The following is a 25,403-nucleotide window of genomic DNA, read 5'->3' as shown; positions in this document are numbered from 1 at the left end:
AACTTTTTATAACTCTACAACACTCTTTATTCCAAAGCACTTCAGTGCAGTCTCCTGTGACAAAAGAATAACAGTCGACCCATTCTTAGATAGGTCACTCCATCCTTTGCTTCTCTATGGCAAACAGCATTATTTCTCTACAGCTCAGAAAGCACTGCCTTCCCAAAACCACTCCCCACTGCCCCTGTGATCTTGCTCTTGCACCTTTAGACATAGTAATAAGAAAGTGTCAGGCAGAGAAAGTTGAGTAAAATTAGTTTCTTCAAAGAAAATGAATGATTAAAGTGCATGAAAATATTTAAAGCCACAGGCTGAACGAAAGTCTTTGATGAAATGCACTTTAATACCGATAATGCCTTCAATACTTCCAGACGCTACAGGAAGAACTAATCCTTTGAAGATGGAAGCAAGGTTGCAGTCCAGAAAAACCTGCTAAAGATTTCTGGTTTGTCCCTCTAGAGGCATCATCTCAGTTGCTGGTAGCTGGGGCTGCAACAGTGACTGCTCCTCTGAAACAGCTGATCTCAGATGTTTCTGTGGCATCCGTTTCCATGATCTTGTCTCTATAGCAGGAGACATAAAAACAGCAGCCCTTTGTCAGCAGGAAGCTGACAAAGGGACCCAGTTTTTAGAAGGGTGTAGGTTTAGGGAAAACCCAACATACACCAGATAGTATTTTAAGTGTTGCAACCTCCCCAGCCCTAGAAAACTGGCACCCAGGAAGAAACTACACTGCAAAAGCAGGAGGCCATGTTTAAATCCAGTGGAGCTTCTGCACAAGCTCTGCCAGGCTGAACAAAATATTTCTAGAGAAAGTACCATCTATTTTCCACAGAGTTGCTTCCAAGGGAAGCAAACAATTATCTCAGGCGGAATTTGACAAAGTTGCCAGTGTTAATGCCCTGATTTGTGCTCTAAAAGCCCTGTGATTCTAACACTTGCAGTATGAACGGGCCTCATTTTTATCTTTCCCAGAAAAAGCACCATACATTTAGGCTACTATGTCAAAGGGAAGACAGCCCTTGCTTTTCTCAGCAGTGTTTCCTGTCCATTTCTACCAGAGGAAAGAAAGAATGGCATCTCCTTCATTCTCATTATTTGTTCCCAAGCTCTGACCAGGTCCATACCTACTCTAATTCTTTATTTTCTCAGCTCACAAGTGATGCTGCTACTAATTAAGGGATGCTGTGTGGAAGTAATTTCACAAGCAAGGTGGCCTACCTAAAACTTGTTACCAAAGACATAACAGGCCAAGAGTAGTTGCTGAGCAGGAAGATAAAAGAATACCAGAGACCTTTCATCATGATTTAATTTACCTTCTGGATTTACTTCTGAATCACTGATGTTTCCAGGTTCTTCCTTAAGAACTCCCACATCCTTTGCCCAATTTGTCCATTTAATTTCCTCTACTCTGGAGAGACAAAATGCAATCGACAGTGATGCACGGAGCACAGCATTTCAATCCAGATCTCATTGTCCCACAGCACCCCAGCCCAGCTCATCCTGCCAATACAATCCTAATGATTTGGCTGTAGCAACAACACCCTACGGAGCTTTGAGTAAAGCTCTTCTGTAGTCTAAGCTCCACGAGGTATCTTCTTCCCCTGCATATTGTGTGCTGGTCTGTGGTTGGTTTAAAATCCTCCAGTTCCTCCCAGGGAACACACTTAATACAAAGGAGGCTCCTCGGTTCCACTTTCTATACGTGTTCCGTAACACCCTGGAGTTAAGAGTGCTGCCTGCAGTTCGGTTGAAGGTTCCTCGGCTCCCCCAGCCCCCAGATGCGAGGAGGAGTGCTGCCCCCTCGTGTTATACTCAAGTTGGCTGTTCCTGAGCAAAGAGCCCACCAGGCTGCGTCCCTCCCAACGCAGCCCGCTCTGGGCACAGCCATACTCGCAGCAGCAAAGAAAGCAGCATTGCAGACACCCTGCCACCACAACCGCTTGCACAGATGTGGGTTAAACAGGACATCTTTTGGTGACAGGATGTCTTGGTGACAATGCTGGCAGTTCAACTAGCTCTCGAGCTCCCAGTATTGCAATCATCAACCAATTTGCATGTGCCCAGGAACATGTGGTTAAGTCACTCTGTTGAGTCAGTGCTGAAATTCCCTGTGGCAGTTCAGGGTTACCAGCTTATGAATCATGGGAACCCATTACTAGGCTGGAGTGTAAGGGGTAATGGTACATCTGTCTTACCTGAAACACCACCTCTCATCTTTTTTATTGAGGCCCACTGACATGAAGCAGCCAGATCTCCTCTTCCCACCTTGGCGCCACAGCCAGGCCTTCTCTATTTCTAGAATAGCAATAGCCCGCTGAAAGAAGAAGTCCGTGTCAGAGAGAAAACAGGGCCTACAGATCCCAGCACCTCTTTTTGATTAAATCTTCCCCAACCAGCAACTAATTTAGCTTAGAAAATCACTTTGGAACCCAATCCCAAAGTGCTCCATGGCTAATAGTACCAGTCAGTTACGCTCTCAAGTTACTTACACACATGGATCTGGACTGGCTGGTAGCCATGCAAACAGCATGAGTTTAATACATCTAAAAAAGATGTTAGGATTTACCTCCAGCATGGCAGATTTATGCAAAAGAAGTTTATAGCTGAGGCTTAGGACAAAGACACTGTCATCTCTGATGTTATGATACTCGAGTAGGAGTATGGGCCACCACATAACTGCCTCAGCAGCACCGTGCCTCACCTGCAGCTTCCAGACGCTTTTGCTATAACCAGAAATATCTGTGACAGTCTCGCTCATGAGTGCAATCAGCATGTTAAGCAAAAGAATGTAAGTGAGGATCACAAAGAGAAGCAGCAGGAGCATGACGAAGTATCTGAATCTGGCATGTTCCTGGAAATCCAGGTCACCCATCCCAATGGTGATCTTGAAGAGCTCCAGGGAGACGCTGAGCAGCCCACCATACATAGCATGGCTCCCAGTGCTCTCCAGCTGAGCAAGAGACTTGTTCTGAGAGGCCGAAGGAGCATCCCCCATCAGCGTAACCAGAGCTATGAGAAAAACAGAATTTGAATCCTCCTCAGAAATATTTACTTCTTGCAGCCCAGTCTACAACATAATGCTGAGTAAGTCCTTACCTGCAGCAAAGCCAAAGAGGAAGATCATATAAACCAAGAGGAAACGCAGCAGATCTCTCAGGATAGTCTGAAACACAAATCAGGAGGAAGTGCCATTCTTTATCTCACATGAAATCACCAGGATTATCTCCTGTTCTCACACATCATAAACCAACCCAAGTAACTACTGAAAGCAAGTTGGAAAATGCTTTTATCTAATACATGTTGAATTACTTCCTCAGGTAAGTAACATCATTGGTAGCTTAATCTGACAGTACTACATGAAAATATTTATGTTTGTATGAATAGATTCTTTCAAACAAATAAATATCATGTCAGTTCCACAGTATGGCTATTTCCAAATTGTTTTAATACACACATCTCTCTTTCACCTCCACTGGGTTTTACACAAGTGGTGATCAGAATTCTTCCCTGGCACCTCATTTCACCTCTGCTTTGGCTTGTCTTTCTAGTCCCAGATTCCTCTATGGACCTGGAAACACTTCTCAGCCTAAGCATAACAGTTCTAGGGAACTCACACTGGTTTTGACTGCTAGCTTTGAGTTGGTTTATGACAAACAGGCCAGTATCAGCTGCTGTCACTTGCTATATTCAAAGACAGCAAACTAGTGGTTCACCACAACTGTACTTCCTTAAAGGCACTGATCTAATCTCCTGCAAATACCTTTACTTCCACAGTCAGTACATCAATTCCATTTACTGTTTTCATGGTCCTAAGTGTTTGCAGGACTTCTGTTAGTTCCTCACACCCAAAAACTTTTCATACAAAGTTTTTTCCAAGTACTGACCTTTTGTATCATGACACTGTAGATCCCAGTGCGTTGAAAGCCCCGAGTGTAATACAGCATGTTCACCCACCCCAAAAGCAGGGAGAACACCATCACTGCCACATAGTTTTCTGAACTTGCACCATACAGGACTGCTGACAGCAGCAATGAAAAAGCCTGGATGAAGCTGGAGAGAAATAGAATGAATGACAGTGACTTACCTCAACAAAAAGGGCCATTTGCAGATCTGTTCTCTTTTGCAAGGAAAAGCAAACACATTTTACAAGGTTACATGGAGCACATAAAGTGGCAGTTAATCAGACACATAGTTTATATAAGCAAATCCTGTTATAACCAGACCCACAAATTGTTGCAGTTTTGTTATGAACTGGTTAATCTCACAGTATGGAAACTCTGAACTTCTTGATGTAACTCACATAATTGATATTAAATGGAAAAAATTTTAACACTTATGAACACATGCACATACATGTATCTATACACATTTCTCCTCAGAAAACTGAGCAGTTATTTTCCATTCCTTCAGCCACAGTGACAGTATGATTAAGAACTTGAGCCTTTTTCTAACAAGTATATGTTCTTAACTGTGGAATAATTGAGGGTATGCTCTTCACTGTGTTCTGCTATAAATCCAAGGACAGACCCTACCCAGCAAAGTCCATTACCACAAAGGTTTATGACAAGATGTAGCAGGTAGAAGCAAGCAGGGAGGGGATGGACAGAGGAAACAGTGGCAGAGAATCAAGCTTTCCTGCTCACCATCTCTCAAGTAATGTTAGGGCAACTTAGCTGCACACAGCAGAGAACCAATTTCACCCGTGTTTTCATCATGCAAAAACCTTTGAGAGGCTTACATCAAGATCTCAATGCAGCTGTCAGAACACATAGTCTTCAGGGACTGGCGCCTCCTCCGCAAGTACAGGCTCTAATAAAGAAAAATCAATGATAGCCATCCATCAAAAACAGGGCATGCTCGAGAGTGATTTCTGCCCAGCATAGCGTATTGCTCAGGGGAAAGGTTTACTCCATAAGCTTCTCTTCTTGATTTCATTTTCAAGATCCCAAATTTCAGCTAGTCATCCTTCCAAGATGAAGAAAAGGCCTTATTTATAAAGGGCAAGGATAAATAAGGGCTGAATCATGGCCCAGCCCAATGTGTTTATTAATAGACTGCATTAAATGCCAAGGATGCATTTTAGTACCGTAAATCACAGAAGTGTCTCAATTATTTGCTGTTGTGAACCTATTCTTCCTCTTGCCCAGCAATCTGGCTTATGCCACCCCGTCACTGCTAGACTGCACTGACAGCGTGTCTCAGAGCAGGATTCCCCCCGCCATCCACTCGTGCACATCCTGATGTCAGGAGAACTGAACCCTGTTGCCTCCATGTCAGTGATAGTTTCCTCTTTTCCTTTCTTACAACGAAACTAGACAATAGATCCCCATACCTGAGCAAAGATTAGGTAAATGCCTCCTAGCAAGATAATGATCAGTCCAGAGACCCACAGGAAGCCTCCAGCCGTGAACTCCACTGGAAATGAAGGCTGCAAGATTAAAACAAAAAAAATCCAAAACACTGAGGACAGGCAGAGGTAGCAATGATAACCACCCTGCACCTTTTAAACTCAACTCCATCCATTCAGGCCTTTCCAGATAAAAAAAGATTGGACTTACCTTTACCCGCAAGGGTTGATAGTATGCAATGGCTGTAAAGATGATCATAAATGACAAGTATGAGACAAAACTGAAGTAGAATCTCTTGGAAGCAAACGTTTCCCATTTTTGTTGAAGCAGTTTGTTCAGTGGCTCCAAAACCACCATCTTGTACCGATTCTATGGAAAAACAAACAACAAAAATGTACCCATGCATCAATAGGAATGCAAACTCACCAGGGGATTGTCTTTTTCAGGGTTGGAGTTCAGCGGTTCCACCCAGGGTATCACTAAGGGTTTACTCAGTCAGGCCTTTCAGCATGAAAGAAATCAACCATCCCATAAGAAGCTACTTCTGCTTGGCTTCATCAAAGTATTTAGACACACCCAGGCTTAGGACAACCAAAGGGTCAAAAATTTCTCTCATATTATAGATTATCAGAGGCATACCAAGCAGACTGTAAATAATAAAATATAGAAATACTTCCACCATGTGTTTCTTTTCCAGAAAAATGATCATGTGAAACACCACATTAACTTGAAATGATTTTCATAATTATACAGCAACACTATAGGAAGGCAGAAAAAAATGTTGCTTTGACTTTTAGTAAGAACACTCACCGGTGTGTCACTGCTGTATGCCAGAATCTCCAGCACAGAGTTTTCCTCAAAGCTGTCTATAGAGGACAAGTCATAGAGACACACATGAATGGGTCCGTAGGTCCATTCAGTGAACTTGCGTGACAGGTGCCTGTACACTGGGTCTTTGATCTCTCTTTGGATGATGTGCTTAAAGATCTGAAGAGAAACCGGATGCATACCAGAAAAATGTGTATGTAAAGAAAGTGTAGAATGACACAAGCACACTCAAATCGCCTTCAAGTAGAGGACACCTGGCTTTCTGCATTATACACTTTGGTATCTCCAAACAACAGACTATCTGGCTAAAACCAGGCAAATTAACTACATCTTGATCAGCTCTTCCAGAGTAGGACCAATTTTGGTCCAGAACAACTGTCTTGGCTGGGACAGAGAGCAGCAGCAGCAACCAGCTGAGACGCTGTAGGGTGCTAACTGGAGTGGCCTGGAGGAGGCCTCCTTTATTGCCTCCTGTGGCACTGCCACTCTCAGCAGCATTACAACGGGTTGGGTGAAGGATGCTCCTACATCAAACCCCACTGCTAAGCTGAGGATATATGCTAGTGTCTTCCTTGCTTCTCTGCAACCCCAGGGATTCCCTCCAGTTGCCTTTACCTCCACTTTGCCTGTCTTGGCAGCAAGCTGCAGAGGATTTAGTCCATCATAATTCACTATCTCCTCCAGTTTCCACGTTGGGTCAACCTTCACACCTGCCTTCAAGATCTCAACGTATGTTGTGCTCACAAACTTGGTGTTCTCCTCAGTGTCATCTGCAATCATCACCAGGGCATGGAGGACTGTGTTGCCCTGCGTATCCTGCTCCTGGAGCCTGGCTTTCTGGTGGGGATTGTTTAGAAGATATTCCACCACCTCAAGCTGGTTGGTACAAGCAGCCAAGGAGAGGGGAAGTTCACCTGAAGAGATTAGGACAGTATTTGGAGGGGAAGCAGAAAGGGGTGAAAAAGAATTAAAAAAAAAAAAACAATTCTAGGAAAATATGTTTAGCCTATAGTTTTACCACTGGAACACAGACCAAGTTCTTTCTCAGTGTCGCTAGATTCAGAAAGGGTTTTGCGGTAAACAATTACTCCTTTTTTCTGGGGGCAACTGAAACACCTTCCCAGACCGCTAATTTGGCTAAACTAACCAAGCATTTGACTCTGAAGCCCCTCAGATGGGATTAAATACATAAGACCAAAGATGATGGCAAATGCTCACTGGACACCTCAGTCTGTGCAAGGATCCTGCCATTCAAATAAGTCAAGAGCTTGATTACAGGACAGCGGAGATGGCAACCCATGCACAGAGGGGCAAACCCAACAGAATCTGTGGCATCGCATACAGTAAAGCAATAAAAAAGCAAAGGAACATGTTCCACACTGACTCACCAAAATAAAAATAAACTCCTTCTTTCTTCTTCCTGAAGAATTCACCATGGGCTCTGGCATGGACATCAGCTCCATTCTCTACTAGAAGTTTCACTAAATCTAGACTCCTTTTCTCTATGGCAATATGGAGTGCTGTCTGGCCTAAGGAAACAGGCAAAACCTGACACTCAGTGCCACTGTCAGAGGGAACAGGCAAAGGACTCTTCAGCACAGTGCTGTTTCAACAGTCGCTGTAGGTTCTGCAGAGCAATCCTGCAGTCCCAGCGCTGGGCAGGGGGTGGGTGGCAATTGATGACTTTCAACAACGTTCATTGGAAAAGCACGTTGCAAACACTGAGTCAGAAGACAGACCTCAAGACTATCAGAAATCCAACACAAGACCAGGCAATTATCCCTGCCTGGCACTAAGATCTCAAGCAGCTATGAGAGGATAAAGACAACCATACATGTACATGACTATGCTGCATGTCTGCTATTAAAAGAATAACCCGAACAGCAGAATTCATTCTTTAATAGCGATATACCATTTATTTTTCACTTTTAGACTTGCTTTCTAAGCTTTCCAAAGAAATTCTCTCATATTCTTGGGTTATTAAATATGTATCATTTCTCTTTTATAGACCAAGAATGAAGTTGCAGAAGTGTGTAATTCAAGGCTGAAGATGCAGTACCAGAATCAGAAATAAGGGTTGACTAGGCTGTTACTGTAACTGCACCAGAACTCTGGAACTGCAGTGCTGCATAAGCTCTGGTTCCCCTCTTTTTCCTTGTACCTGCTCATCTCACCTGTCTAATGGGGAAACTGCTGTGGCAGCATCAGAACAGAAGCCTTACCTCTGTAGTAACAGTCAGAGCACGCCACATTGACAAGCGGCCTGGGATTCTGTGTCTTTTGGTCTATTTCCAGCAAAAGCGGGATTGTGTCATTCTTTCCATTTTTTAAGTTCAACAGGGCTTTCATTAAGCAGGTCTTCCCAGTCTTTGCATCTAGCAGAAAAAGAGTATTGAATGGGTTGTGCATACACTTTGCACACATCTGTACTACTTGATTCAGAACTTAACTGTCGCTGTAGAGCCAAATACAATCATTATTTTAAAGGCCTTTCTCAGTATTTTTAGTCTGCAGTACAGCCAGAAGCCTTCGGATATATATGATTAATGGCATTCTCCATCCTCAGGTGGACATTAGGAAAATAAAAGAATGGACAGAGGGCTGAAGAAAGCAAAGAACCACAAGCAGGTTCCCCCGCTGCCCTCCTACATTAACAAGTGCTGCCTCTGCTACCCGCGTTTACGGAGTATGGAGCAGGAATCTACCTGTGTATTCAGAATTGGTGAGAAACTTGGAGGTCCTCCTTAAGTACTCAAGTAAACCATCCAGTGCCTCGGGGCTGCCCCTTGAGACTGCGCTGAAGAGCCTGTCTCTGTCAAAGCGATTTGGGTCTTTTTGGCTATGAAAGAAATGCAAAGCGTTAAGAAATTCTGGAGAGCGGAAGACAGGAGTATGCAGTAAGTTCTAGTGGGACAGTGTAAGAAAGGAGGGAGGCAGAAAAGTTTGTCAGAAAAACCAAGTATTTTATTTTTGAGTCAAGGGAAAAATAGAGACAGTTATTTCCCAGAATTCTCTTAAGTGGCTGCTCTTTCCATCAGCTGGAGCTCTTCCCAGATCCAGTCTGATGTGCAACCCTGGAACACATCGAGAGCACGAAGACAGAGAAGCCCAAGATAGCTGCAGGACCAGAGTCAGTCCCATCACATGGTGTGAAGCACTCTGAGCTGGTTTACATCCCTCCCTGGCAAAAACAGTCCAGTTGTATAGAGCTCCATGCTAAGCTGCTCTTACACCCAACTTGGCTTATTTAGTGTTACTTCAGATATAGTCAAAATATACCATAACACACACACATTACACATACCTTCCAAGTGCAGAAGGCTTAACATGTCCCCTTTCTGCTTTTAATTACCTCCCACAAGATGCCTGTAATATTTCTGCATTGCCACTTTTAGACTTTATCAGGTCTATGGGTCCCTACCAGCAGGGATCAGTACAGCTCAACACAGGGATTGCAGCCTTGTCAAATACCCAGCAATTACTCACTTGCTGACAAGTCCTGGCCTATAGTTCAGATTAATCTTGACTTTAGGAGGAAAGTCACTGCTCTCCTTTTGATAAGGTGTCTCCAAGGGTCGTGGCTCTCCTTTCTTTCCATGTCCTGATCTTTCTTCCTTTTTACTAGATGCAGGTTTATCTTCCTGGATACTGTCATCTGTTTCTAGCAATCCCATCAACCTGTTCCTCTGACCTGGGCCCGGATGCCCATTTGTGAAGTTATCCATTTCTAGCAGGGATGGTCTTTCAGATCAAAGGCGTTCCCCACTGGGAGACTAAACCTGCAAGGGAGAATTAACACAATTTGTTCACAATCCTAGAATGTGCTTGGTGTGGCACAGAGAAGAAAGCATGTTTCCAGGTCCAGCGTTCCTACAGCTGACTGCAGGTCTCTTGAGAGAGTCAGTAAAACTCTGCACAGTAGGAGTATTTGAATAAAGGATCAATGTCTTAAATAGGGTACCACTGGCAAAGAAGTTCAAAAGCAGTTCATGAAATACAGGCAACTTGTCTGCAGAACATCTGAACCCCCTTTGTGAGATGACTTCACCTGTTGGCAGCAGCACAGGTTCCTTACATAAAAGGCAAAGAAAGTGGATCTTTAGGAGACTATGATCATTGTTCTTGTCTCAGTGCAGCCAACACAGGCTAGTTAGTCACCAAGTGACCAAAAAGATAAGATTAACTGTAGGCCTTTGGAACAGAATGATAAGTTTGTTCCTGTTTTCTGTTGGTAAGCATGACTACTTCTACAGGGAAAACACAGGCACAAATTATGTTCCCCTCACGCATTCTCACATTTCATCCTGGGGCAAAATGAGTGGAATCTCCCCAATGCTTGGAGCTGTTGGCTATCTGTGTGAGCACAGGCTTTGAACTTCCAGCTCTACTGCACAGGCAAACACACGCCCCAGCTGCCATGTGGACACTCATAGTCCTCAGAGCCTGAACAGAGCACAGCTCTCCCAAGAGAAAAGCTGGATCCAGATTTGCTGTACAGACAGCATCAGTATTCAGAGCACCCAGCCAGCCCACTTCTCTCATCTAATATGTCCTGTAGTCCTTTTTTACTCTTTTGAGACATTTCTTCCTATATAGGTGGATACATCTCAGATCCACACTGAATACAAGCTATCTGTAGTCAGCACATGGCTGTGGATTCACACACAGTTTGTGAGGCAGCAAGGAAACATCCATGATTACCAACCTGAAGCAGACCTTTATTTAATAACTCCGTCTTATTCACATGTACTCCCTCCAAATGGTTAACAGGTTTTCTCTGAAGAGAAATCTCTCTTGCTGGGACTACAGCCAGACTCCATAGCCTGTACCAGCAAAGAGGTAAATTGACACAGCATAAGCATTCTGTCTTGGATTAGGATGTAGAGAAATGTAGTTCTAGGCAGAAAACAGTCACAAAACATCTTTATGTAGCTCACAGCAAGAAATCCAAGGGCTGATTTCAAGACAAACCATTATGATTATTCAGCCATTCAGTTTAGTCTGCACTCTAACGACAAACATTCCTCTGCACACACAGGCATACACCCTATAATCCCATTTCAGACTTATTTCCTCCCCCAGAACACTTACTGATACATTTGTTGATCCTTTAGAGGGCTATTTGTATTTCCATAATAGTTTGCTTGTGCTTTTCTGTCTTCCTTTCCCCAAAATCATTTCTCAGCTGCAGTTTCCATCTCTCCACAGCGCTCGAGAGTTATTTATTGTCAGTCTTGTACAGACAGACCGTCTGGTTTAAAAGCAAGAGCAAAACGGTCCTATAAAAAAGGACCCTATAATATATACATCCACTTTGTGCGTCCCTTGGAAACACACAGAGCACTGTTTGCCAGCTCAACTTTCACTTCTCTAAAGAGCCGAGCTGTTTCTTTCTGTGACTTTACCAAGCCATTTTGAGTAGCGCAGCACAAAAAAGCCCTGTTGTCAAGAGGAAGAGCACAGCACTTACCTCAAGTTGCTGCAAGCTCCACCCAAGAACTGATCTGACAAGGAGTCCCAACGGGTCCTTCAGAGGGTAAATAATCTCTCAGTAGAAACCAAGTCAAATACCAACAAGCATTAATAAGCATGAAAGCAGACCCCAAATTATTTACATCCATGGGTGAGAGTCCTCTTCTTCTGCAGAGAAGACCACGCTCATGTTAGCAGTCTATTAATGGCACAACATTAAACTCCTAGTTGGTGGTTGGTCCATGAGAGAATCCAAACTGCCTGCAAGAAGGAATAACCACGGATTATTGTTATTTACTCAACTGTATAGCTTTTTGCAAAGTGAAGAAGGGCTTGCACAGGAAATGACTAGATAGATTTCTCAGTAAAAGAGAGAGCCAATGAGTGCAGTGCTCTTATATGGGAAAGCTGGCTGGCTATTGCAAATTCATAATGCTTAACCCCTGCCTGCACGTATAGAGGCAGCATCTCATGGCTTTCAACAGCAGCCCGCTCGGGTTGCAAGGGAGGCGGCTGGTTGGACCCTGACGGTGCTAGAGTGAGGTTTGTCACAAGGCTCCCTCTGTGAGCCCCAGGACAAGCAAGTCTGCATGGAAACACCTGAGGTCAACTGTTTGCGTGGGAAGCCACTTCTCACACAACTTCCCACACGCCAGTTACGAGGCAGCGCAAACCATATGAGACCATAAATTAGCCAGAGCATTACCCGACAAAGTAGAGCGTCAGCTGCTCCTCACAAGCACAGGACACCGCATAAAGCAGCCGCAGTTCCAAAACGCTTAAGGCCACTGGTTACTTCATTTGCCACTAGTGCCCATTTCTTAATGGAGGTTGGTTGTCCAAAAGAGTGCGAGTCTTGGAGAGGCTACTTCTGGGAACACGGACTGGCCATCCCTACAACTGACTGCCACTGAGACCGCGCACGCACACTAATGTCACTTCACTTACCACTCACAAAACAAGACCTCGGGAAAGAGGGCATCAGCCCACACCAAGTGTCTCAGTTTTTTCTCTCCCATTCCTAACAGAACTGAGGCCTGAGGAGGCAGCGTGATCATTATTTTCCACAGCATCAGTGCAGGGTGACATGCAGCACCCACAGTCTTAACAGCCTTCCCCAGCACAACGTTGCTGCAGAGTGATTCTCATCTGTACTCTGTAGAGGACTGACGATTTACAAAGCCATTTATGTGATCTAGAGTTCATCTAGAGAATCGTATTAACTAACAAAATGGTAAAGAGCTCTTCTGATCAACAGCTTGACAGCAGGGGCACATTCCATGAGAAATCTCAAAACTTTAGTTTAACATTGGTCCAAAAACATTGAGAAGGGATATCACATGACACACTGAACTCTGGCTGTGGCTTCCTTCTTCCAAACCTACCATGAAACAAAAGAGAGCCTAAAGCAATCCTCATCTGACAGGACTGCAGGATGATGTGAGACATCCTGGAATGTGGTCGTCACCCATAGAAACGTTCCCAGATAGCTTTTACTTCAAGTCAGATGCAGGCTGTGAAAGGACCTTCCTATAAATACACCCATTAAATGGCAGGGTGCCTTTTCCTCTTTCATGGTTTTGCATGAGATCACAAGCTTTTTTCTCAGGTTCCCATGCTTCAAAATTAAGCTGATACAGGAACAATGCAAAGCTACTTATTCCTTCCAGGCTTAATGATTTATTAGCACCCACAGAATAGCCTATAAAGAATAAACATATGCAGATTAACACAAGACCAGATCTCCTCTCTTATCCCTCATTCCAGCCTTGCACTGATTTAGTTCAGTTTGCTTTAGTCACGTTACACTTAATTTAGTGTGACATCAACAGACAGATTCAGGCTCAAGAGTTTAGCTCAGACCTATGGGTTTAAATCCTCTTGGGCTTTTCCCCCAGCTTTTGTGGGAGTCAACCCACCATTCCAGCCAAGGAATGAAATCAGCCCACAAAAGCGCATCATAACCGAGTTCTTTCTGCACATCTGGTTTTAATAGCTTACACAGAGGAAGGAGAATGTGCAGCTTGCTGGGAAAGGAATCACTGCCAGCTGAGAGGTCACCACAGCAAAACAGAAACACGGAGCTGCTGGGAGAACACAGAAACTTTGGTATGCACACACACATGCGCACATGCTTTCACAGACAGTACACGAGGGTAAACACTTGCACTTCCATTTCAGAGAAAAGAGAAGCAAGGTAGAAAAAAAAGTACAAGATCTGCCCAAATGTGCACTTGACGGTGACAGCATTCCAAGGTCAGCAACAGGATTATGTCACTGCTGCGCACTAGCCAGCCGAGCTAGAGATGCTTAACAAGCATCTTGCCACCAAAATTTAAAATCCTCATAGCTGTTTGGACTCGGGAGGAAGCCATCCAAACCAGCATGCACAGAGAATAAAAGCAGCAATTTAATTTCATCTATCTGCCAGCCTGAATTTTCAAAAGCAACATGTGATCCTCTTGCCTTTTGAGGAGTTTATTCAGGGGAACAAGAAGGAATCTTGCAATTGCTCAGGACTTATTTTACTGATGAAAATGTGTCTCATGGCACTAAGTTTCTCCTGACAGGAGACACACATTCTGTGGAAACTTTGAACCTGTGAAGAAAGAAGTCAAACTCTTAACTACTAAGTGAAATTAAGTTAAACCAATTTTCATTTAATAATATTACCAAATATATAATTATATATGAAGCAGCCATGTCAGAAAAAGCAACGACTGGAACCTGCTTAAACAGAAAGCAAAAGGAAGCATGAGGAAGATGATGGAAACAAGCACATTTCCTAAAATATGTATTCTCTGTTCACCTAAGTGTCCATTTTTAGCAAATACTGGAAAACGTAATAGACTTATGATTAATATCACATTTTCTGTATGCTGTAGATAGAAGATCAAAGTCACTTACATGTGTCTAATTTAATTACAGCATTGATCTGCAGGCACTCTAAGGAGCAGCAGCTTAAAATCATCTTCACAGGAGGAGGGAAGCCTGTAATAACAGCATACAAGGGTGGGCCATTAAAATCCTCTCCAAAACAACAGGTAGGCCAGCACTTCATTCAAACCTCACGAAAGCCACATGGTTAAGAAAAAATTGTTTCTTTTAGAGGTGTACTTTCACACTTGGGAAAACATCAAATATTTTTGCAAGGACAGACTTTTTTTTCACGCAACTGTTACGCAAAACCCACACTGAAGGGATGGATTTTAGCAGCTTCATTTGTCATAATTATACAGATAGAATTCCATACCTCGAGAGATGCCTGTCAGTGCCCAATCTAAAATACAAATATTCTTAAATATAATTCCTTGTCAGAACTTGTCTGATAGCCCTGGGGACTCAAGCCACATGACAGTATTTCTGTTACTTACAGAGTAATATTTAAAGGCTCCTATCTATATACTTCCCAGGCCTTTGAAGGAACCATCCACTTCTCTTATTCCTTAAATAGAAGTATCTTTCTACTTGATGTATCCCTTTCTGTAGGATTACAGCCTGAAAGAATGCTCCACTGACAATCAAATAGCAGCAAAATATGAAATGCCAACGGTAACGTTACAAAACAACTTTTGTGGAGAAACAGTGACATCCAGTGGCCACCACGTAAACCTGAATACGTGCTGCTTATGAAAACAGCCTCGATAGAAGGTCTTCAAAAATAGTAAAAAAAAAAGTTGCAAGCATATACTTGTGAGAATTATAGCCATTCACTTACTCTTTGTATGAAAACAGTTAACAGAAACTTGTTTAATTTAAAAACTCAAGTTCCAAATAAGGCTGTTTTTGATGATGTGGTGTTTTATAAATATAAAATTGTGCAGACAAGGATCTTTGAATGCAGCTACTATGCAATGCCTTGGAACTGCAGGCAAAACTGCAAAAATACTGAGGTATTCCCAATGTTTATCTGCCTTAACACTCACTTCCCCTAAATGATTACATTTTGGGGTAGTTGCTAACAGAGCAAAACACTAAACATATCCAAACCCCAAGTGTAACAGGGTTATCTCATTTGTTATCTTAAAACAGACATAAGTTATTTTTTTTAAGATCACAGAAGACAAAACGCCTGAAATCTTGGCGTATTTGTTTTTAAAAAAGAGAATAGACTAGAAATTAACTGAAGCTACAAGAAAAAAAAAAGCGCCAGTCACAAAACTCAGTTTGCAACAGGACTGAAAGATGTTATCAGAATTGGTTGTCCATATGGGAGCATTAGGATTATTCTATTTTAATAGCACATAGATTCTGGCTGAAGCCTATTAAATTCTTATTTTAGTTATGAATAGTTGGCTCTAAGCAGATTGAATTGAGGTACCACTGCACTGTAAGAAAAACAAATGTTGCATCTTAACTTCATTCATATTGCCTGAAACCTCTTTGTCTTTTGTTCACAATTTCTTCAGTGTAAACAATGCATGTTAAGCAAATTCATATTTACATTTCCTTGTAATTTATGTACATTTTCCTAATTCACATCATTTAAGATAAATTGCAAAGATTTGTCTTTATTAACGAAGAAAACCTTTGCAGTCATCCCTTCCAGCTAGTGACTGCCATCCCTCCATTAGCTGGGGGATCAGGAGCCTCAGTAACACGGCTCCTACAAGAGAAGTAGTGCAGCACAAGTGCCCCCCCCGCATCCTCAGAGAGTCCAGCTCTGCTCTTCACCCAGGTAGTGAAACAAGCTTGGGATTCCACTCCTCATGCTTTGGCTTTAAGGATGTGCTTTTCTGTGCCATGTCTAGTAAGCCAAATGCAGAGCTAATTAACTTTCAGCACCAGCTTCACCTAAGGAAATCTTCCTACAGGGCTGGGGAAAACAGCACGTGGACACGTTCAGTTTAACACAATCAGCCAAGGCTGCCTAAACTAGGCCTGAGCTGTTCCCCACAATCACAAAATGCTGGCACATTCCCCCCCTTCCCACTGCTAGCTCAGACCAAAGCAGGCTCCACGCACGGCTCCGCTTACGGACCGTCCACAAACAGGAACGGCCCAAGTACCAGCAGGGAAAATGGTTCAGTGTAGGTTTGGCTCAGGCCAAATCAAGCTGGAGCGAGCACACCCGGGAAGCTGGTGCTGACCCACTCAGCCACCTACACGTCACCTTCCCAGGGTTCCCCTTCTTGCAGAGCAGGCCAAACCCCCAGGAGAGCTCTGCACAAAGTCAGCTCCACCCAACATCATAGCTGCCTTATCTGACCAGTTAGCATCTGTAACTGTTACCACACAGCATAGCTTAATTAGAAGAACTTGAGAAAGGACATCTCTTAATTATGAGCCAGAGAAGGTAAAGCAACTAGTTTCACCCTAGAGCAAATCACCAGCAGGAAAAGGTAAGTAATGTCAATTTAGTCAGTGCCATTAAATTGTTTGGGGAGCTTATGCACTACTCAGAGCAGGGCTGTTAGACACCCAGTCAGAAGTGACAGAATCAGAGAACGGTTGGGGTAGGGACCTTTGGAGGTCATCTTGACCAGCCCCCTACTCAACCAGGGTCACCTAGAGCTGGTTGCCCAGAACGTCCAGACAGCTTTTGAGTATCTCCAAGGAAGGAGTCTCCACAACCTCTCCGGACAACCTGCCTATGTGGCTACAGTGGAAAAAGCAAGGCTTGGCTAAGCAGCTAAACTGCAGAGCATAAAGGCAAGGAAAGGCAAGAGAAGCAATTGCAGGAAAAGAAAGTATCACTTATGGCAATTGTTTACAGAACTTTAGATTTCTGCTAGCACAGCTATGTACAGTAGACAGGGAAGCAAGCCCTGATGCTGAGCACAAACCTATCATGGTTATAACCATCAAAACCACATTGCACTTATTACAATGTGCATTCTCTACAAGAACAGTGTAACTTTTTGGCCATGACTGCAGCCATGCTAAGAACGCACCGCCAACACAAGTGCACTACTTACCACAGACACTGTAACAGGAAGTTACAAGGTGAAATTGAAGAGAAACAAACTTTCACAGCAACACTACAGTGGACAAAAGTGTCAACCAAGATGGGTGCATAATACAGGTTTATCAGTAAAAAGCAAAGAGGACCAGCACAGAAACACTGCACACAGCATATGGATGTCAGGACTCCCATTTCAAGTTAAACAGCTGTCAGAATTCAACAGATGAAGACAGACAGCCACGATCCTTACAGCCTAGTGCTGTTTCTGTGAAAGGCACACAGATGATTACATCCACCACCACACAGCTGAATTAAGCCATTCTAATCCCACCTGTTTGGGCAAGTTTTCCTTAACCCACCCCTCTAAAAAAAAAAAGACAACCCAGACTTTAGTGGGAAATCCCTAGTTTTTGGCATTATTGTGTAAAAAAATTTCACTCACTTCAAACCAAAGTTGTTCTACTGCTCAGTCACATACTGCCATTCAGTATTTAAGACTCAAGTTTTCACTAACATATCAGACTCCCCACCACCCACCCCACGCCCCTGCACCAGCAGCAACTCACTGCAATTACTCCCTCCCCAGGTCACACATTCCATGTAGTTCAGGCACAGAAACACCCCACATCCACTTCTGGAAAATTTAATTTGAACAGGCTATCACTAGAATACACAGTAGTTTTTCCATTTAAAAAAATACAGCACTAGTCATGTTTGCTTACAAAGCCCCCCCAGAGTACACCAAAGCTCAAGTCCCTTCATGGCAGTGTCAGGCAATGAAACTGTCCACACTCATCTCAGGACCAGAGTCAATTTAAACACACTACAAGTTCACAACTTGCAGCAAAACCCACCCCACTGAATTGACAATCATACCCCTTTATTCTGTTTGTGGCTTTCTGGGGTCTTTAACAGAAGATATTATCCCTCCTGGAAACAGAGCTGTGTTAAACTCTAGGGAAAAGAATTAACATGGTATTAGTGCTTAAATTAAGACTTTAATCCAGATCTGTTTCACCCACAGTGTCCTTATTATACATCTAAAGAGGCTTAAACTGCCATGGAAGAAAGCCAAAGTAAGCACATCACCTAAAATACACCAGTTTTACTAGCTGGAACTGAGACAGACTACAAGTTGTAATGTGCAACAGAAAACTTTATTAGCATTTCAACAGACAGTTGTTCAGCAGTTACTTAAGCTTGCATTAAACTTGCATTTAACTTATTAAGACACTGCAGAACTACAGTGCAAACACAACTGCTGTTGGCTATCTTGTTGTCAAGCAAGATGCACAATAACTTAACAGCCACCCCTCAGGCGCAGCACAAGATGCAGGGTGGATTCCTTCTGGATGTTGTAGTCGGACAGGGTGCGGCCATCTTCCAGCTGCTTGCCTGCAAAGATCAGCCTCTGCTGATCGGGGGGAATGCCTTCCTTGTCCTGGATCTTGGCCTTTACATTCTCAATGGTGTCACTGGGCTCAACTTCAAGGGTGATGGTCTTGCCGGTCAGGGTCTTCACAAAGATCTGCATGCCACCCCTCAGGCGCAGCACAAGATGCAGGGTGGATTCCTTCTGGATGTTGTAGTCGGACAGGGTGCGGCCATCTTCCAGCTGCTTGCCTGCAAAGATCAGCCTCTGCTGATCAGGGGGAATGCCTTCCTTGTCCTGGATCTTGGCCTTCACGTTCTCAATGGTGTCACTGGGCTCAACTTCAAGGGTAATGGTCTTACCCGTCAGGGTCTTCACAAAGATCTGCATGCCACCTCTCAGACGAAGCACAAGATGCAGAGTAGACTCCTTCTGGATGTTGTAGTCAGACAGGGTGCGGCCATCTTCCAGCTGCTTGCCTGCAAAGATCAGCCTCTGCTGATCGGGGGGAATGCCTTCCTTGTCCTGGATCTTGGCCTTCACATTCTCAATAGTGTCACTAGGTTCAACCTCAAGGGTGATGGTCTTGCCGGTCAGGGTCTTCACAAAGATCTGCATGCCACCTCTCAGACGAAGCACAAGATGCAGGGTGGATTCCTTCTGGATGTTATAGTCGGACAGGGTGCGGCCATCTTCCAGCTGCTTGCCTGCAAAGATCAGCCTCTGCTGATCGGGGGGAATGCCTTCCTTGTCCTGGATCTTGGCCTTCACATTCTCAATGGTGTCACTGGGCTCAACTTCAAGGGTGATGGTCTTGCCAGTCAGGGTCTTCACAAAGATCTGCATGCCACCCCTCAGGCGCAGCACAAGATGCAGGGTGGATTCCTTCTGGATGTTGTAGTCGGACAGGGTGCGGCCATCTTCCAGCTGCTTGCCTGCAAAGATCAGCCTCTGCTGATCGGGGGGAATGCCTTCCTTATCCTGGATCTTGGCCTTCACATTCTCAATGGTGTCACTGGGCTCAACCTCAAGGGTGATGGTCTTGCCAGTCAGGGTCTTCACAAAGATCTGCATGTTGAACTGCAAAACACACAGAAGTTTCAGCTTTAGCTACTTGAACTACACTCTTCAACGACTTCTAAACAAAGGAATTACTGCTGCTATTTCACACTATGTAAATACCAACTACAATTTTTATTGTTTTCTTTTATTACTGTTTTCTACAACCACTCTCCAGCCCTTTGTTGTTAACTAAACCCCTTTTTGAGGCTCGGTATGCTATGTTCCTGTAACAGGCTCCTTCCTTCCATCGCCTCTCACCAGTCGGCTCCTCAACCCCCCCTTCCCCTCCGCCCCCTGCAGCACTGCGGTAGTGGGAGGCAGCGGCGCGGCCTCCCGCAGAGCTGCTGCGGGACCTCCCGGTAGCCATTTGCGACAAGAGCACTGCGCTGCTCCCCCCGCGGCAGTGACTCAGCAACCTGCTTCCGGGGAAGACGAGCACAGCCTCCGCCATTTTCACCGTAACGCTTCCTCCTTCTCCTAACGAAGCACTTTTATTCCCACCCACCCCAGTTCTCAACGACGTGATTCAGAGCAAAACGAGACTCGGCGCAATTCCTCCCCCTCCCACAAAACTTACTGCCCGATAAACCCCCCCACCCCCGCCTTATACCTTCCCGTCCAGAAAAATCGTCCCGTTTTCCCCCTTCCAACCCCCAAAACCCCCGCACCGATCCACTCACGTCTCCGGCCCTGACGTTTGCTCAGCAGCAGCCCCACACTCCCTCGCGGTAGCTGTAATCTGCCCGATGACGCAGCCCCACCCGTATTTATACGATCTTTGCCAGACAGGCCCCGCCCCCGTAGACTCTAATGTCCATCCGCTTCCCAAAGTAGTCCCAAGTAAAAAAGCACTGTTGTACAAAATACTCGCCTTTTTCCCTCTCTAGTCTCCTTTCAGGGGAAAAAGATGTCCTGGAGTCTTAGTGTGAGGCCTCAGATCCTTAAAAATCTTTAAATTTCTGGGGTAGCGGATGGATCCGGGGGCGCGGTGAAGCGGTTTCTGGTAAGAACGGGTCGCTCGGCATTGATTGGTGCAGAAGTAAGAAGATTGGGTGCTGATTGGTTGATCCGGGGGGAAGCTGGAGAAGGGCGGGGGGGCGGCTGTGAGGAAAGCTCTGGAAAATTCGGAGGCTGCTCGCTGCTGATTGGTGCGCGATGAGGTCAGCGCTGTTGCTAGGGGGGAGCTGCCTTGCGGAGGCAGATTTCGGCGGGGAGGGGTCTATGCGCATGCGCATTAGCGCTGCCGCAATGGCCGGCGCGGTGGGGGCGCGAGGGGGCTGGGGAGCGAACAGCGGCCGCCCCTGTCTCATTCCCAGACAATGCTGAGGGGAGAGCCTGGCACGGGCTGGGGGGAATGTGCCCCAGGGAAAGAGGGGTTACTTTTGGTGCCAGCTTTTTGCTGATTCACACAGATACCAACGCATCTGGCCGACCCCCTTCCCTGGGGTGGCCTGAAGCGTTTATGGCAGAGCCTGTAATAGTCTGTAGGGCTGGTCCTGCCTGTGGCTGTGAGGAAAAGCCGGGAAGAGCAGAAGTGAGCCAGCAAAGCTGGCAAAACATGTTAGAAATTTGGCAAGTGTAGGTGACCCTGGTGCGTCAGGCTCGCTACAGGTGAGCGTGCCCCTCGTCATGTGGCCCATTTCCTGAGCAGCCCTTTGAATCCATTTCAGCTGGCTGACAGCTTAATTCGTTAATGTGAGGTTGCAAAACAACCCCTTTGATGAAATGCTGACATTTGAAATTCAAATGGCTGTTTACTTGCCTTCAGAACAGAAAGCTTTGATCGGGTTATGGAGAACTTCCTTCTGTGAGCTGATGTGGAAATGTGCTTTGTGTTAATTAAGTGTCATTATACCTTTCAGACTGGCACTTAACTCATTTTATATTATATCTGGAGCACACAAAATCCAAAAAGGTTTTTATGTAGTAGTGTTTTATCAGCTGCTAGCTCTTTCAGGAAAGCCAGATGAACTTGCTGTTAAACCCTCCACTCACAGAGCATGGGCACACATGTAAATGGCAAGATTCAGTACGGAGCTACTCTATTTCCGTCTAAAAAAACCCCAACAAACCCACCAAAAAACCACCATAACAACAAAACCCTTTTGCTTTCCTTTCCCCTAACAGGGCTTGTGTCTGCTAGCACCTCCTGGTTTACATTAAAAAGAAAAGAAATCATCCCAACAGTAATTATTCACAATGCAGAAGCAGAAAAAGAGAAAATTTGTGACTGGAAAGTTCAGAGACAGCTCTATGGCAATAACCAACCTTGGAAATACTACTCAGTGACATAAATCCAGGACAAAAGGCAGATTTAGGCAATATCACATTTGTTTTCTTTATGCTGTCAGTTTTGCTCAGTGGTTCCAGGAGATTCGTTTTGTTTGCATGCTGCCAGGGTGACTAAATGTTTGCTCCAAGGCTGGCCTGTGTATGCTGTATATCCCAGGCATTGCTCCAGGAACCGTGTCCCTCAGCCAAACAACATCACGGAGTCCTGAGAGGAAGGCCACGAGTAACTAATATTTACAAATGTGAAAGGCCACATCTGTTAAACTGGAGATTAACCACAGGATAATCTAAAGACTGGACTGTGTTTGAGCATTTCAGACTTGTATTAAGGATTTTAGTGTGCATGTGTTTGGTTTTTAATGTCCATCTAGATGGAGAAGGAGAAGTTTCTGTCATCTTTTTTCCTTTCTGTGTAAACCAGAAAACACAGGAGCCCTCCCTCCCTTATGTTTTTCTAAGTATGGTTAAATCCTATGACTAATCTGCTCTCATTATTGTTGCTTGGTTTCTGTTTAAGTATTTAAATCAACAGATCAGAATAAAGTCCCAACAAGATCGGTCTACCATGAGTAGTTCTTTAAATACCCTGTTACTAATGGCTCCTGAAAAATTCATTCTTCAGGGAAATGACGTTACCCAAAGCAAGCACAGGCAGCAACATGCTGACATCAAATGCAGACTCTATTTTAAAAACAATGATGGATTAAATTAATCAATTCCATGCAAAACACCTCACTATTTTCCTCAGTTATCCCTCTGTCAAAAGAGAAAAACAAAAGAGTTAGGCTTTGTGCACACAAGTCCAGGGCCTAGCAGAATTAAACTAATCTCCATAGCCTGCAGCAAGGTACTCTGCACAGGCCACCATTAGCGTTTTGCAGCCTCACTGATTGGATTCATTTAATTCTCCTAACTATTAATCTGCAGTAGCCATCTACGTGCCTGTACAGAGCCACCTCTTTTGTTTTGGGGGAGTGGGCTGAATACAGAGAGCTTCTTAAATACCTCATTTCCTGTGCCTTGGCTTTTTCTGCGTGGTAAACTTGTGCCTTGAATGTTACACACTTCATATCTGCACAGATTCTTTATACTACTTCAATGATAATTATTATCAAGTTGAAAGGTACTTCTTTTTAAAGTCAGAATGCAGTGTTTATATATTGCGGGCCAGATTCTGCCTCATTTTCACACATTACGTGTACAGAACAATCTCCCAAGCTGGAGGTTATAGCTTTGTGACTCCATTTTACTGAATTGCAGCTTTACCTCAGAATTTCTTCAGAAAATATTTTACTACCTGAATTTGATACAGACAAAGGAGATCTGTTTATTCTTAAATGTGTGGTAACTGTTGTGGTTGGACAAAGTATATATATTTAACATATATGCCGCCCTTCCTCCAGTAGCTCTTGGTGAATAAGTATCATCAAGCAGCTGACTGAACTGTATATAAATAAATGCAAAGCTGAAAAAACCAGAAATCTACGTCTTGTGACTGGCCTGACTGCACAGGTGGTTCCAGCTTTTGCCAGGGCACGGGGCCTGCAGTTGGGAACATGTTCGTTCTTTCCAAGTGGTTTCAAAAGTAGGTCATTGGGCAGTAGTACAAAGCAACCTACTTTCAGAAGAGAAGAATCTGGAGTCAAAGAAATGTTTCCAGTGAATCTGTACATTCTAGAACACAAGCTGCGTCTGTTTTTTTATGTACACTAATGTCCTAGCAACAGCGTATCATTTCTACGTGAGCAATGTCAAATGAAACAATCTGTTTATCTTTAGTTACAGGGGTTTAACTTGGGTCAGCCAGACAGTCAGGTGATTTGAGTATGTGTAGCAAGTTCAGTACTGTTCCTTTGTTCAGATAAAAATAGGGCTACTTGCCACAGGGAAAAAACAATGTATATTCCTATCTCGTAATATTATTCATACTTACCTCAGGTCTCACTGTGTATGACACAGGATAATTATATTTACCTATTTACAGTTGTGGAGATAAATATTTTCTCCCCAAACCTGTAACACTGCAGTAAGGCCCAGCCTTTGCTGAAGTTCCAGCCACAGAACAAACAGCGCTGTGGCATGTTACTGCTTGTCCTTGTACTGCCAAGCTCAAGGGTTACAAAAATAGTGAGTCACAATTCAAAGTACTGTGAGATTGGCTGTAATATTATGAATTACCAAAAAAAGACAATGATCTTAGTTGTTTTTTAAGCCTTATGCTAAAAATACCTTAAATAAACAAAGTTTTTAATAAGCTACCAACTTCAGGAGCTGAAAGCTTAAGAAAAACAAATAGATACCCAGATTTGTAGTAAAAAGAGGAAAGTGAGCAATACTCCGTCTCGCATTAAAATATGTTTAAAGCATATTTTGACTTTGCAGGACACATGGGATACAGCCTTAAGATCTGTCCTGCCACCATAAACAGGCTTGGGCAGGTCTTTCTCTGTAGGTCTAAATGACCCAGAGGAACATGTGGCAATTCCCTGTGCTTCTGATGTAAGGAGACTTCTAAAGGGCATTTTATAAAGACGCCGTCAGCCTAAAATCACAGGTTCGTGTCTGCATGTTATGCCAGTGAAAGCAACAATTAATAACTAGGTCTATTCTAAAAATTACTTGTCTGCATCTTTTCAGTCTGCCTCCTGCCTGTGTGTCTTTTGGATCTGGTCCAAGCTGCACTGCAGTGAAGGAGCTCTCTTTGTTCACATTCTCTCTGCTGCGTCTAAGCCGATTTAGCATGTGGTTTCTGGGGTGAGGTTTTTCAGCAGGATAGCAAAGAAGTACCTTGGAAAACAGAAAGACAGATGAAATAAGTCCTATAATGCTGTTCATCATTATTAATATGTTTCAATAGAACCTGTCTAACAGTGAACAAAGCCAAGTACTCTCAAGGCTATTCTGAACAGCCTTCATCCACTGGCCCAGAGGTGATACCTCCTGCCTTTTGTTTTCAGATCCAGCTTGGATCCCTTGATGGTGAGGAGAATATCCAGGATGCTTTCCCCTTCACAACAGCAAGACTAAAATCCAAGCACTGACATTTTCCTCCCCTGCATAAGCAATGTAGTTTTAACTACCTCAGCTCTTTTAAGTGTGGTGTTACCTATACACTACTTCT

General features: G+C 44.0%; 2 protein-coding genes and 1 long non-coding RNA gene across 10 annotated transcripts; 1 reads left to right on the top strand and 2 right to left on the bottom strand.

Moving 5' to 3' along the window:
• Nucleotides 1–243: 243 nt before the first annotated feature.
• TRPV2 (transient receptor potential cation channel subfamily V member 2) lies at nt 244–13,108 on the bottom strand. Of its 8 annotated transcripts, XM_074890420.1 has the most exons (19): nt 12,358–13,108; nt 11,650–11,912; nt 11,271–11,458; nt 10,885–11,002; nt 9,666–9,958; nt 8,885–9,018; nt 8,402–8,554; nt 7,568–7,708; nt 6,795–7,093; nt 6,162–6,338; nt 5,562–5,720; nt 5,336–5,431; nt 4,742–4,812; nt 3,888–4,053; nt 3,100–3,166; nt 2,705–3,012; nt 2,199–2,317; nt 1,317–1,411; nt 244–563 (listed from the first exon to the last, which is right to left on the bottom strand). In XM_074890420.1, the coding sequence occupies exons 5-19, from the start codon at nt 9,902–9,904 to the stop codon at nt 433–435; spliced, it is 2,355 nt and encodes a 784-aa protein (XP_074746521.1). In that variant the 5' UTR covers nt 9,905–9,958; nt 10,885–11,002; nt 11,271–11,458; nt 11,650–11,912; nt 12,358–13,108; the 3' UTR covers nt 244–432. The 8 variants fall into 8 exon arrangements, with proteins under 8 accessions (XP_074746521.1, XP_074746520.1, XP_074746522.1 ...); XM_074890419.1 differs by lacking the exon at nt 12,358–13,108 and having other exon boundaries at nt 11,650–12,101; XM_074890421.1 differs by lacking the exon at nt 12,358–13,108 and having other exon boundaries at nt 11,271–11,430; nt 11,650–12,101.
• Nucleotides 13,109–18,691: 5,583 nt separating this feature from the next.
• UBB (ubiquitin B) lies at nt 18,692–20,760 on the bottom strand. Its single transcript, XM_074890392.1, has 2 exons — nt 20,671–20,760; nt 18,692–20,008 (listed from the first exon to the last, which is right to left on the bottom strand). The coding sequence occupies exon 2, from the start codon at nt 20,000–20,002 to the stop codon at nt 18,857–18,859; it is 1,146 nt and encodes a 381-aa protein (XP_074746493.1). The 5' UTR covers nt 20,003–20,008; nt 20,671–20,760; the 3' UTR covers nt 18,692–18,856.
• A 67-nt stretch (nt 20,761–20,827) lies between these two features.
• Nucleotides 20,828–22,843, top strand: LOC141952680 (uncharacterized). Its single transcript, XR_012631685.1, has 2 exons — nt 20,828–21,150; nt 22,118–22,843. It is a non-coding gene; the product is annotated as an uncharacterized LOC141952680 (long non-coding RNA).
• Nucleotides 22,844–25,403: the final 2,560 nt, after the last annotated feature.

Source organism: Strix uralensis, chromosome 20 (genome assembly GCF_047716275.1).
Source record: "Strix uralensis isolate ZFMK-TIS-50842 chromosome 20, bStrUra1, whole genome shotgun sequence".
In the NCBI taxonomy this organism is placed as follows: Eukaryota; Metazoa; Chordata; class Aves; order Strigiformes; family Strigidae; genus Strix; species Strix uralensis.
Note: the sequence above shows the minus strand (reverse complement) of the source record. Positions and strands in the feature narration are given on the sequence as shown.

Bases quoted from the DNA above. Each gene is read 5' to 3' on its own strand.
- TRPV2 (XM_074890420.1), bottom strand. From the start codon at position 9,904: ATGGATAACTTCACAAATGGGCATCCGGGCCCAGGTCAGAGGAACAGG. The intron at 6,339-6,794 runs GTAAAGGCAACT...GTTTCTCTTCAG, and splicing joins CCAAGACAGGCAAAGTGGAG to ATCTTTAAGCACATCATCCA. The intron at 3,167-3,887 runs GTCAGTACTTGG...TTTGTGTTTCAG, and splicing joins ACAGTGTCATGATACAAAAG to ACTATCCTGAGAGATCTGCT.
- UBB (XM_074890392.1), bottom strand. From the start codon at position 20,002: ATGCAGATCTTTGTGAAGACCCTGACTGGCAAGACCATCACCCTTGAG.